This window comes from Sminthopsis crassicaudata, chromosome 3, assembly GCF_048593235.1.
Source record: "Sminthopsis crassicaudata isolate SCR6 chromosome 3, ASM4859323v1, whole genome shotgun sequence".
In the NCBI taxonomy this organism is placed as follows: domain Eukaryota; kingdom Metazoa; phylum Chordata; class Mammalia; order Dasyuromorphia; family Dasyuridae; genus Sminthopsis; species Sminthopsis crassicaudata.
The window spans coordinates 453,222,099-453,236,583 of NC_133619.1; the positions used below are offsets into that span (position 1 = coordinate 453,222,099).

At 31.2% G+C, this 14,485-nt stretch overlaps 1 protein-coding gene across 5 annotated transcripts in view; it reads left to right on the plus strand.

Annotated features, from left to right (window-relative positions):
* KCNH7 (potassium voltage-gated channel subfamily H member 7) overlaps positions 1 to 14,485 on the plus strand; it is a 622,433-nt gene that overhangs the window by 416,202 nt on the left and 191,746 nt on the right. For 3 of the 5 annotated variants that reach the window (XM_074303262.1, XM_074303266.1, XM_074303263.1), the window contains exons 4-6: positions 326 to 754; positions 5,245 to 5,265; positions 12,382 to 12,596. In XM_074303262.1, the coding sequence (XP_074159363.1) occupies positions 326 to 754; positions 5,245 to 5,265; positions 12,382 to 12,596 (665 nt within the window). The remainder of the gene's footprint in view (positions 1 to 325; positions 755 to 5,244; positions 5,266 to 12,381; positions 12,597 to 14,485) is intronic. The other 2 variants (XM_074303265.1, XM_074303267.1) reach the window with 1 other exon arrangement.

Consider the following 14,485-nt stretch of genomic DNA (forward strand, 5'->3'; position numbering starts at 1 on the left):
TCATTTTACAGATGAGGAAACTGAGGCAAACAAGGTTAAGTGACTTGTCCTCAGTCCCACAGCTATTAAGTATCTGAGGTAAGATTTAAACTCAACAAGATAAGCCTTTATGACTCCAGACGTGGCACTCTATCCACTGAGCCCCCAAGCAGCCCATTAATTTCTAATGCATCTTGTTCTTATGGATATATATAACTAATTCTCCATTATTATTTTTTGCTAAAATACATGCAAAAGAAATATTTTGGTTTGTTTGTGTTTTTTTAAACAACTTACAATGAATTTCTTTTCTGTTCTGTTCCTTTCTTTTTTGCATTTACTGTAGGCAAACTTTTTGGGTTCAAGTTGCCTGGTCTGAGGCTCCTGACCTACCGAAAGCAATCCTTACCACAAGAAGATCCAGATGTGGTAGTAATTGACTCGTCTAAGCACAGTGATGACTCAGTGGCCATGAAGCACTTTAAATCCCCTACAAAAGAAAGCTGCAGCCCCTCTGAAGCAGATGACACAAAAGCACTGATACAACCCAGCAAATGTTCTCCTTTGGTTAATATATCAGGACCACTTGATCATTCCTCTCCCAAACGGCAATGGGACCGACTCTACCCTGACATGCTGCAGTCAAGTTCCCAATTGACCCATTCCAGATCAAAAGAAAGTATTTGTAGTATACGAAGGGCATCATCAGTGCATGATATAGAAGGATTCAGTATCCATCCCAAGAATGTTTTTAGGGACCGACATGCAAGTGAAGGTATGTTTAGAAAAAAAAAAGTATATTTTGATATATTCCATGATATCATTTCCTTGTTATGGTTCATTTTAAGTTGAAACCTTGGGCTAGGAGGGGAAACTTTGACAAAAGTTAAAGAGATTTGAAAGTATTATGGCATTTTTATAACTATAACTGCTTTCTATTGTGATGAAATGACTTCTGTGCTTTTATTTTCCTGATACTATTAGAAGCATTCTCTACCTACCCCATATGGTGTTAATTAATTCATGTTGATTACAAGACACTTTTGGGTGATAAACACTGCAATGCACAGTATCATTCATTTTATTACACTTCGCAAATGATCATATATCCTGTGTGGAAAGAAAGAGGTCAGAGATATTTGGTATCAATACATACTTCTATTAAACAACTATTTCTAAAAGAGATAGTAAATACAAAGAGGGCCATGAACTAATCAAATAGATGAAAACATGAAAAAAGAAGTCACCTTCTATACCTATAATGCAATCCTTAAAATTTAAATCCATTTCTTCCATGAAAATTCATGTTAGGTGCCTCTTCTGCAGGAAACTTTTCCTGATAACTAACCTGCAGACCCCTGGGTAAAAGTGAAATCTTCCTCAACAAATGTTTCTGAAACATTTTAATTTAAACTCTTCTTTTACTCTTTCTTAGTTTACCTTCTGAATATGGTATATATACCATATTTCCCATATTAAATTATAATCCCCTTAATGATAGAAATTTAGTCATTTTTCATCTTTATATTCCTGGCATCTAATACAGCACTTTGCATATGATAAACAATTAATACACTTTTATCAAATTACAAAACTCTGGGTTTGTAATAACATAATGACCCAAATATGTCAATCCTATCAACTTATACTGTATTTTATGGTAGCATAAAATCTATTTTCAAAATGAATTTTTAAAATTATTGACACATTCTATCTTTTTTCAAAAGTTAATGTGGACCAGACAGAAATATTTCCTAAGGTCCAGGATACTGTATTAATTACTGTATGGGGATATAAAAATTTAAAAATCAACCAGCCCTTCTTCCGGCAACTCAACTCTCCCTCAAGTATCTTATAATTGGAAAATCAGAAAAAAATGCAAATGTATGAGCAAATAGCCACAAAAGAATAAAAACTTACTAAAGTTCAAATTAATAACTTAAAAGCTAATTAATCCCAATTCAACAGGAAATTTTATGAAATTCTTATATAGACAAAACTTGCACTAATATATTTAAAAAAGAATTAGTAAGCAAGTAACATACTATACTTAATAAGTAAATCCTTGTAAAAATACTGCTAAAACCATTTTATTATTGTCCATTTACATTACTACATTACTACATTAGTTAAAATAAGATTATTTTATATTAATTAAAGCAAGCTACATAATATCTCTACTAGAAATAGCAACATGGCTGATTCTGATAATTAACTTAGTAATATAATTAGAAAAACTCAAACTTAAAATAGTTTGAAATCCATATTCTTCACTAATTCAGAGTGGTCTAGAGTCATAAATACTAGGTGATGAACTTAGGTTTGTTTGATCAAGGGAATGACATGAAAAGAATAGAGAAGGCAGATTAGTCAACATCTCTCTTTTCAAATAATTGTAGATAGTTTGATTATCTAGCAGGGTACTAAAGCAATCCAGATATGATAGACATAGGAACCTATGTAAGAATAATTAGAAAGATAAAGGGAAATGGAACTATGCAGTTTATAAGGAATAGATGAAATTTAGAGATAAATTAGAGATGGAGGTGGGGAAGACAGAGAAGATTCCAAAATTACATCAATTTCAAAATCAAGCCCAAATTTAGAAGAGGAGGTACTAGTTAGGGTTCAGATGTTAAGTAATGGAGAAATTTTAAAAGTATGTTGGTCACGGGAAAAAATTGATCATTGCAGCATTTTTGAGAAGATATATTTGGAGTTTTAGTAAGATATTTAAATAAAGTAGTCCAAGAAACTAGAAATCTAATCCTGGAGGAAAAAAAATGAGTAACTGAAGTAATAAAATGTCCATTTGAAAAATTATCTGCAAAACAACATTTGAAATCTTTATTTAAATCATTTAAATTAGATTCCCTTGTTTCTACCCTCAAGGAGTACAGGTTTAAGAGTAAAAGGCTTATAAGAAATCTGGGTTAACAATTGTAAAATGTTGAAAAGACTGGTGAAAATGGAGAAATCAGAGGAGACACGACAGGAGTCAAAGGATAAGAAGTGAAGAAAATTCAACCCAGGAATTAAGGGAAGGCAGATTTGCAGAAAAAGATAATAGCTATACATGCTGCATTGAAACTACTCTTCTCAGTTGTAGAATAGTGAAAGAGGAAGAAAAGATCATGGTTAATGCACAAACTGGAAACTTTAGCACATTAAACCTTTACAAGCCAATCACAGAACCAGGGATTACACAATTTGCCACTTTATCAAATGAAGTGACCAAAATAAACAAAAACAATCAGATAAATAGCCATCACATTGTCTAGAATCCCAGTGTCAGAAACAATTTTTCCAAATAGCAATGCACTGCATAGCCGCAGACTTTAAAAAAATATATATTTGATTACAGCCTAATTTTTATTGGATTTTTGGGATCCCCATTAATGTTAAGTTATTGACATAATTAAATTCTTTTTTTAAATAATTGATTTAATATTTTTATGTGTCTCTGCATAGACTGGTAATTACCACTGTTTGAAGACAGATTTAGCAGATCTAACAGTCCATTTGTTTTCATGCCTCCCTTTTCTTCCCCTCCCTTTTCCCTTCCAGAACTTCCCAATCATTCCCTAAAAGTACATCTTTCACTTGCAAGAGTCTCTCTTTTGTCATCACTACTGTAGTGATGGAATGATAAAAAAGAATATATTTTATTCTACTCTTGTACTATTGAGCATTTGTAGCTACTCCTAAATAGATTAAAATAAGATTGACCAACCTTCATAAGATTATGTTTTTTAAAAAGTTTCATTTCTAAGGGAAATAGAAAAACTTTTTACTGACTTTTGTGGATCATTGTTTTATCCTTTTAATATAATTGTAGAAAATGTTAAATCTCCTAGTACAGTTGATTTTCAGTTTTGATAACTAATTTTGCCAAACTTCTCTGCTTATATGTGAGGTGTTTTCATCTCTTCACTCCTTTTTAGAGTGACAAAATGATTTGGGAAAATAAATGATTTGCAAATAATTTAAAGCAGCTTCAGAATAGAAAGCTAAATATACACTAGCAGCTTGAGTAAAAACAGTTCAAATGGAAATGGTCATCCTGTGTAACTCATATACTCACCCTCCGTTAGCTGTTCTATGTATTTGCAATTTATGGTCCAAAAAGAGAGGAAAAGAGTTGGCAGCTATACCTCAATTTCTTTTGTACATTGGATATGTTTAGTTTTACAATTCAATAGACTGAACATTTGCTATTGAATTGTTTTAATTTTGTGAATTGAAATAATTAAACTCTATCTCAATGTTTTACACATGCTTAGTAGTAATGTAGATGTTGCCAAAATGTTGATCTTTTTTTAAGTCTTGGATGTATTTGGCTAATATTGAAATAAATAATTATTTCAAGTGTAATTTAATGACACAGGCAAAATACAGTTACAATATTAGTGGAAGATTTTCCCTGTTTGAAAGCTGTCTGAAATCTTTCCATAGTATCTTATATTGACACACTGAATTTAAATAATTTACCTAAACACACATTTACCTAATGAATTTACCCAGAACACAGTGGGAACTGTCACTATTATGATATCAAACATATTAAGCAATCACAAAGGACTTTTTCAAAAATATAGTTGACAAATATTTTGATATTGCTTAGTGTTTTATATGTCCTTAATATTAACACAATGCCTACTAAACACTTGACATCAGTCCATTTACTAAAGTATGTTGGAACTATGAAATATCCTTAAAAAATTAAAAATAATTCAGTATGAATGAACACAAATATGGAGTGAAATGGCTTTATCCATACTTAACAAATGTTTTCAAAGCATTTAATAACAAAGTATAGCTGCCAAAAATAAATATTAGTTTGAAGTATATAGTACTATATAGTCTTTCTTCCTACATATATTTTAAGTGCTGCTTCAGGAAACATTGGAATTTAGCACATAACTGGATTAATATTTTTGCAATGAAACTATTGCCAGTTGAGGAAGCCATTCTCCATATTAGCATGATCAGACTTCTTTGAAAAAATAAAGTCAGATGAATGCTCTCTAAAATGAAAACTTTACAATATCAGATGAATTTAATTTAAATTAGTTGTCCTTTTGCACGATTGAAGAATAGAAATTTGTGCTAATTACAATCAGTGTCTAATTCCTATCGATTCTAATCTATTGCATTCTGGGTATTTTATATGTTTTACAATGGTAATTCTGAAAACAAAATGCAGCTTTTAGTCTCCTTTTTATCTTTCTCTCCTTTTTTTTATTCTTACAATGCTGAATACAGACAATGGTCGCCATGTCAAAGGTAAAGTACAAGTATAGATTTTGTTATCTGATGCTTAAAGCGCCATGTTATTTGGCATGTTACCTTGCCTGTATATGACCTGTATAATATCCCATTCTCATGCTGACCTCTATAGGGCCTGGCATGTTATTGAAGTAGTTTAGAGTTTGGCTTGATTTTCATAGAGACATTATAATGTACTCCACTAAGTCACTGTAAGTCAGTACTTACTGGAAGAAGATTGAGAATAAATTGACAATGGCGTATCTGAAAAAGTTAAGATATTTAATCTAATTCCATTGGGAAGGAGGCGCGTAGATCTGTTTCACATATGAAACAGTTGAGTAGATAAAAATGGCGGGAACAGAGCTCCATGGTAGTCTCTTCATTTATTCCTCTTTTGTCTCCTTAAAACTAGTTTCTCGTTCCTGGATGGCAGGGGGTATGGTTTTAAGCTAAATGTAGTAGTAAAATGTGCATGCATCACATTCATTTCTTGATATTCAATATCACCTTTAAATAGTTTTTAATTGCATCCAAAATTAGTCTCAAATCACTGATAATAACTGGAAAAACAATAAGGTAAAAGCAACTCTGCCATACCTAGTGAATTTGGATTTGATTAAAAATTTGGAGTTTGTTTTTTTTTTCCATTTTTTATCATATCTCATTAGATACAAGGTGTCACAAAGATAATAATAGCATTGCTTATTGTCAAATTGAAAACTGTTTTGTCATTTTATCTGTGAGGTCATGCATGCAGCTAAATATTGTGAGTATTATAATAAGAAATCTTCCTTTGGTGCATGTGTGTTGCATGTGAAAAGTTTATAAAGTAGCCATTTCTGGTTTGCTGAAAAGTCACTATTTTGGCTTCTTGTGAATACCAGTGGCACTCTGTACAGTGTACTTTTGTTTATTTTTCACTAGTATGCATTCAATGCTGGTCAAGTTTTTAGATAATAAGCACTGCAGATTGAAAACTGTACTACAAAAGGCTGATTTTGAACAAATGGAAAATGTGACAGAATTCCCCCACTATGATTTTATCCAAAAACTTTAGAATTTGAACTGAAAGGATTACCTGAAATAGTGGGATAATGTTTCAATCTCTATGGCAAATTCAATCCTCAGCCTATCCACCGTGACTGTCAACAAGGAAGCCAATTAGTGTCAATTAGGATAAGAGTTTTTTGCGACTATGATTCAGGCATTACTCTGAAACCCACATTAAATACTGGCTAATAGGACTAACTTTTAGTGCCTGCCAACTTGGGCTATATTTAAACAAGTATCTCCTTTGCATTTTATTAATTAGCAATAAACTCCTGTTTCTCCTCAATAAAAAGAAACATAACTTCATTATTGTTTCAAGAATAAATATTTCAGATAGTCAATATGCACAGACTTCTATCATAATATTGTTTCTGTTTTCCAACTAATTTATTTTGTTCTTCAAATTTTTTTCAGTGTTACTTAATTTCATTCCCTATTTCAAATAAATTGGGCAGTTTCCCATATAGGTTTTGGCTCTCTTTTTCTTCAGTTGTATCATGTAAGAGATTTTTATTTAATTATTTTGTGAAAACATATTTTAATAAATGTTTATCTTGAGATATGAAAAATTAATTGAAATATAAATATAAATTCAGGTTCTTATTATAGCCAATATTCATTGGATTGAATCATCATAGCATTAGTTTTTAAAAGTGCTTGGTAAGGTTTAAGGGGTTATTTAAATTTTCCCTGAAGTAGCTAGCTACAATTGTCCCTCATAGAAAAATTTGCAAAATAGGGTTTCTGGCTTCCCCAAAATGGATTTAAGAATTATGTAATTTAAAACAAGGTCTAATAATAATTTTAAATGATGACATTTTCATAGTGCTTTGAGGATTACAAAGCATTTTTCAAATATAAACTCATTTTGTCTTCATAACAAACCTGAGAAGTAGGTGCTATTATTATCCCCATTTGACATATGAGGAAACTGAGGCAGAAAAATCTTCAGTGACTTGCCTGTAGTCACACAACTAGTAGAGATCTGAGACTAGATTTCAACTCTAGTCTTCCTGACTCCATGTCCAGCACTATATCCTTCTGTTCAACCTAATTATCTCAAATCAATTTTGATATTGATACATTAATAAAACCCAGAAGTGTGACAATATTATTTAAAAAGCTAGTGTCATAAAGAAACTTTATTCACTGGCAACAATCAGGGAAGGGCTTGGAAGAATTCCAGGTTAATTTTATTTGTTTCTATCCAGGCAATACACCTGGCATATATATGCAAAACACCATGAAGGGGTTGTTTATACTTTTTTTTATTTATTAAAGCTATCTAAAGAAAATTACTCCATTGTCTTCTGCAGCTTGTTAGAGTCTCTTTTGAGCCACAAAACTAACCTAAGTTCTTTTTGCTGGAATTTAATTTCCTTTCCTCTTAGTGTATCTTCAATGTACTCAAATACTAGGTGGTCATTACTACTTACTATAATAGTCCTTTAATTTAAATACAATTATTAAATCAGTGCTCAACCTTTGTTTCTAAAATTAATTCATTCCAACAACTTTTTTCTCATAAAATCTATTCGTTTTCTTTAATAAACTGAAATGTTTGATGTTATCATTCCCTCAAAATTAACTTGCCATAATCTATAAAGATTTCACCATTCTCAAAACAAATGGAAGGATTATTTCATTAATTTTGAATATAACTATATAGACATTATATTCATTTTTGGAACATATCACAGGCTATTCAACTTCTAATCCTGTTTGAATTATTCATTTCCTTCTATGTAATGCATCATCAATGCTCATGTTGACTATTTGTTATTTGAATCACTGATAAAATATCTGATCTGAAAGTTTTTATAATTGAACCACTGCTAACCTTTGAAGCCATTATTCTTAATTGTTATGCAGTGTCTAATAGTGGAATAGCCATTTACCAAACTTGTCTAAATCTCCAATACAGAACAAAAACAAAAGGCATATCATTTGTTATTACAATTTTCACTTTTTCTAAGAATAGCATGGCTATCCTCAGTAGAAACAGGTTGATTTAGATTTTTCTCAAAGGCTGCTAGCTACTTGCAAATTGATGACTTAGGCTCTTCAATATCTCATCAGTTTACATACACTTCATATTAGCCACTATATACATTGAATAAAATTCAATCAAAATTACATAGCAATTTCTTCCAGGCTCTTTCCAAGTGTTACCCTGATTGGTATGTGTGCTTATAAGTGTTCTTTCTCCATAATTTTTAAGAAGGGCCCTATTTCTATTTTTCTAATACTAAGGCTGTCCAATTAAATAATGCTGTGATAACTTCAGAAAAAAAACCCCTACATTCCCAATATGACTCATCCTTAAACGTGATGATTTGAATAGTTGTTCTAGTTTAACTTATTTCTATCCCACCACCATGCACAGCCTTTGATTCTGATTATAGCTTATTTCTTAAGGAAAAAAAATATTTTAAAGAAACACTATGTCCTCAGCTATGTTTCCTTTCTTATAGAACGAGGATATCATTTTTAGTCTTCCTTCAATATCTGGTAAATCTAAGTAGCATTTTATTTTAAATAGCCTTAAGTAAAATATCCTTTTAGGTTTTTTTTTTCTCTAAACCTTTATATTTGGTTTCTCTAAGTGTATCATGGATTTTTTATTCAAACCCTTGAACCTGGTCAGTTTTATACTTCATCAGACATTTGTGCAATATTTCAAACCTTCATTCAGCTATTGGATATTTTTTAATTAAGTTTCTTGTTTTCCAACATCTAATATATTAGGCAATTGTTTCTCTAAATATTTCTCTAAATAATATTAGACTCTGATATTCCTTTGTCTTTTTAGTATGTACTCATCTTTCTTTTGCCCTAGGTTGGTAGGAGTTCATTTTTTTTAAATTCATCCCCTCAGCTACTCAGGTTACTCTCCTTTCTTTCATTATCATCCAGTCCTCTGAGGTCTTGATTCTGAGGTACTTGATTACTCTGAGGTCTTGTGGTAAGACTGCCTTTCACCTTTCATTACCCAATCATGTCATTTCTGAAAACAGAATTAGGAAGTAGGAAGCTCTGACTTCTGATTTCCAGCTTTTGAATTCAGTTGCTTTGTGGCCACATGATTTTTGCATCAGATTCCTCACATCTTAAATGAGGATTATAAAGTTACCCAGGATCTTATTGGGGAAATTAATTAATGTTTTTAAAAAGTTTTAAAGCTACATAATCTTTAAGCCAGTTCATTTCTTTTTGTAGGTTTTCAAAAACTTTGAAATATCCACATTTGAATGCAAAATTAATTTTTAAGTAAGCATATAGTGTGAAGTATTAAATGAAATTTTGGTTTATAGAAAATGTCTTTATTTGATATGAGGTCCTACAAATCTCTTTAACTCAAGAATTTTTTAAGTACAGACAACAAGTTTAATATCTTAATATTTTAGCAATATTAAAATCCATTTTCTATATCTGAATTTTTGAATTTGGGTTCTGTGGATAGATTTTGGAGGTTCATGGATTTAAAAAGAAGTAAAACCATTGTTTTCACTTATCTCTCATCATTTCCTTCAATTACTTAAAAACATTGTCCATAAGAGTATATCAGCTTCCCCAGACTGCCAAAGAGGTCCATCACACACTCAAAAAAGTCAAAGAATCCTTACTATAACTTTAGATGAACAAATTAAATATATGTGACAATTGCCAGGAATCTGTATGTGAGATGCTAAGAATAAAATCTATAATGACTAAAAGAATTTATTAATGAGGAAAAGATCTCTTCCATAAATAAGCCAAACCACCTTTAGCATAAAAGACATAGATTAGAAAAAAACATATGTCTGAGAAATAAAAAAATAACAAAGTTCAGCCCCCTTTTTCACATATATATATTTCAATTGTGATAGAAACAAAGTGAAAAGATTGACAGTGCCATGCTCCTTTTTATCCATCACACATTATGAGACAATTCTATCTATATAGCACTATCTTGATTCACATGTATAAGAACTAGACAATGTGACAACTAAAGTTACAAACATTATATCAAAAAATTTCAAGCTATTTAGTAAAAAGAGAACATTTTCTTGGACCATCCACCTTGCCATAAAGCCTGGTCCAGATCCTTATCAGTAGCCAAAATTTTCTTTTGCTATAGACTAGAAGTTTGAGGGACTAGAAGAGATTAGCCACAAAGAAAAAAATATTATAAAAGCCACAAATGTCACAACTTGGGTCAATAGAAGTTGTCACTGTTCTTGAATTTGACCTTACAAAACTAACAAAAATACATACATACATTTATATACACATAAATATGTAAATTGAAATAAATTGGTGCTATGTAATGGGGACTTCTCTAACGACCATAAATGAGATTACTGTCTGAAGCTTGTCACAAGAATAGATTAATTTGAGGCCATTTCTCCTCCTATTACAATCCTTGTCACATGAATGGAAATGAAAATCAGAATCTATATGCAAATTAGAACATTCTAGGCAATATATACCAGGATATTGCAATGGAATACATCATGGTGACAGACCTGACTGTCACCATGAATGAAATTCAGTAAGTGAAGAGATGCAACTAAGAAGAAACACACTGCTTTATTTTAATAAACAGCTATTCTGTTAAAATTACCTAGATCTTTCATAGTAAGCTTAATATCTTGTGATTTCCTCTGAGTTTAGTTATAAACACATCCTTTATGTAGGCTTATAACTTATAGGTAGGTTTTTTTTTTATTTTTTACAGACATCAATACAGAATTGATTGTTCATTGTGATATATAGTACTTGCTCTGCAAATCAAAAACTAAAGTCTTTATACTATTACCTACATGCCTAATGTATGTAAAATGCATTAAAATTCCCCAAGTTCTAACATAATTCTGAAAGGAAAAGCTAGTAACATAAATTAAGATATTCAGGCTCAGAATTATTTTCAGATATATAGTTACATTGTTGAATCCTATATACCAATGAGACATTACTCTTGAATAATCCTTCTTCCTATTTGCTATTAGAAAAAAAAATTAACAATGGACAAAGAGAGTTACCTTTTGCATCAGAAAACCTTGGTTATGCAGCAGAGGATGTAGAAAAAAAAAAGGAAAAGTATATCTAGACACACTTGAAAGGAGGAAATAAGTGAGTAATGAGCTAAGGTTCTCAAACACATCTCAGTGCACTGGGAGGATAAGAGAGATGGTGTATGTGGTACTCACCTCAAACATTTCCTCCAAAGTTATAACATCTAATCTTCAAGATAAGAAGTTAAGGATGGTGGCAGTGTCTATCTAGTTTTCTTAGATGCATGGCTCCTCAAGAAGTTTCAATGTTAAGTCCAGATAGAGCCATAACAAAAAGGGAAGAAAAGAAAATTCTACACAAAAACTAGATTTCTCCACTATGAGGACACCAATTATTCCACATACTCCCCATCATCTACTTCATCTATAGTGAACCCAAACTCTTTGCTCTTGGCTATTTTGAGCTTGCCCATCCATTGTAGGATTATATATGCTTGTTAGAAGCACTTTGAAGCCTTGATCTATGGAGAGCTGAAAATATATAAAGTGGTTAGCCAGCTTATTATTTCTCCTTAGACTCTGATTGGGGAGTTACATCAAACAAGCATCTAGAGCACAAAGGTCATAGGATAATAAGAGGAAAGGAATACAAATCTGGCCTGGAGCATGTCTGAAATTTCCATACTCGGTATATTTTCTCCAAAAGCAAATTCTTCCTTGATTCATATCCATGATATGAATGAATTATAATGAGAGATTCAGAAGAATATTTGAATTCAGAATTTGACCAATAACAGCCAATTGGATTTTTCTATTTTATTTCGATCATGAACAAGAAGAAGGAGCTAAATCTGCCATCTATTATCTAGATCCAGGGCCAGGGCCAAATTCTTGTCCCTGGTATATGCAATATCCAGGATGGCAAAAAATGACCCAAAACCCTATATCTGGGTAATGTCATTAAATTTAATCTTATGTGAGTTAATTATCTATATGATATAGCTAAATAGTGTTTAGAACTATTCATTTCTTCTATTCTGTCCTAATATTATCTACTATATATAAATGCTTTCTGATTTTTTAGGGCCTTTTAATCATATCAAGTCAAGTCTACTGGGCTCCACATCTGATTCAAATCTCAACAAATACAGCACCATCAACAAGATTCCTCAGCTCACTTTGAATTTTTCAGATGTCAAAACTGAAAAAAAGAACACATCCCCTCCTTCTTCTGAGAAAACAATTATTGCACCCAAGGTTAAAGATCGAACACACAATGTAACAGAGAAAGTCACCCAGGTAGGTATACTTTATAACCAACTTCCATTGAGTATTTTGTTCTTTCTTTTTGTGCATTGCTTTGTTATATGTGGAATACATTTCTCTCTAACATAATCAGGATCAGCAGCAAATGCTTACCTTTTATCTATACTCCCATTTATCCCAATATACTTTATAGTCTTTTTTACATCACAAAAATTATTCTGGATAGTGAAAGTTGATGGTTTATGAAATTTAGCCAAAATGGGTTAAATAGAAATTATCTGGAGGCATTTTAATTTGCTTTGTTGTAGTTAATATGGTTTTTATCAAGCTTTGATATTTGTTGTTTTATTCCCAACTATCCTAATGAAGGATTCTGTTTTTAATGTTATAAATTCTTCTACAAAAATCCTAGCTAACTAATTAAACAATTGTTTTGGAACAAATCAATTATTCCTTGGTGCAGTAAGCCCCCTGGGCAGGGAACTTCTGCTAATGCAGATAGGCAATATATTTGGGACTTGTAATCTTAAAGTTTCCTGAGTCACTGAAAAGTTAAATTATATCCCCTGAGACACAGTCAACACATATCGGGGAGGGTTTGAACTCAACTGCTCCTGATTTTTAGGCCACTCTCTATTCATCCACATTCATCTATTTTCTCCACAATGGCTCTCAAATGGAGACACACATACATATGTGTGTATATGTGTGTATGTGTATATGTACACAGATATAAGTATACATATGCATATATGGATATGTATGCATATATATCTGCACATATATATATATTGCTTTTTGCTATTGTATCTAACATTATGGATAGTCAGACTTCATTAATTCAGAATAAGTCAGATAATTTAGTAAAAAAAAATTAAATATTTCTTTTAAAATAGAGTTCTATAATTTCTAAGTACCTAGAGTCACGTGAACTAGGTGTAAAGGAGATCATAGGGCTATTTATAGAGTTCAAAAAATAAAATAAGTGCTTTGAAATTATTCTATCACTATGTAAATGTTAGCTATTATTAATTAACTCTTAGATTTCTACTGTAAAGTCATGTGAAATAACTGGGCCACATTTTTTAGGGCCCATATATAACTAGTGAGTGCCTGAATGTATACAGAATATATATAGACCTAAAGGAATTTAAGATTAGAAAGAACTCATCTTTTTTTTCAGTTATTAGACTTTTCTTGCCCTTGTCAAAAATTCCTAAGGGTATTTTGCATATATATGTATACATATGTATACATATATATAAAGAGTGTTATTTTACCATAAGGGTATTATTTATTTGATGTGTTTAATAATTATTACTTCACTGTGTATCCCTGGGAAAGTCACTTAATCCAAATTGCCTCATCCCCCCAAAAAAAATAATTATTATTCCTTCAAATGTGTTTGTCTTTGTTTTCTTATTACATAAATATTGCAATTCCTTTAAAAACCTTAAAGATCTATTAATAGGATTTGTGATGAATTTTAAATGTTACCAAACTACAAACAATGGAACAGAAAATAAGAGAAAAGAGATCATTTAAAGGAAAAAAGAATGGAAGAAATACTACAGGGTATTTACAAAGTAAAGCAAGAACAAATCTATAAAGCAACAATTTCTACATTTAATGCACTCTATCCATTTCCTTAATGTTTCTTCAGTGAAAGAGAAGTTCTTCATGGTATTTAGAAATTATCCAATTAACCATGTCATTTTACAAATGATTAAACTAAAGATCAGTGAAGTTATATGACTTTTCTAAGTTCACACAGGCTATAAGTGGTAAAGTCATCATTTGAACCCAGATCCTTTGACTTCAATTTCAGTTTTCTTCCCTTAATATTGCATCCATGTCATTCTCTTGGGACCCATGTTCTAGAAATTCTTATCTTACATTTAAATCTTACATTTACATGGTTC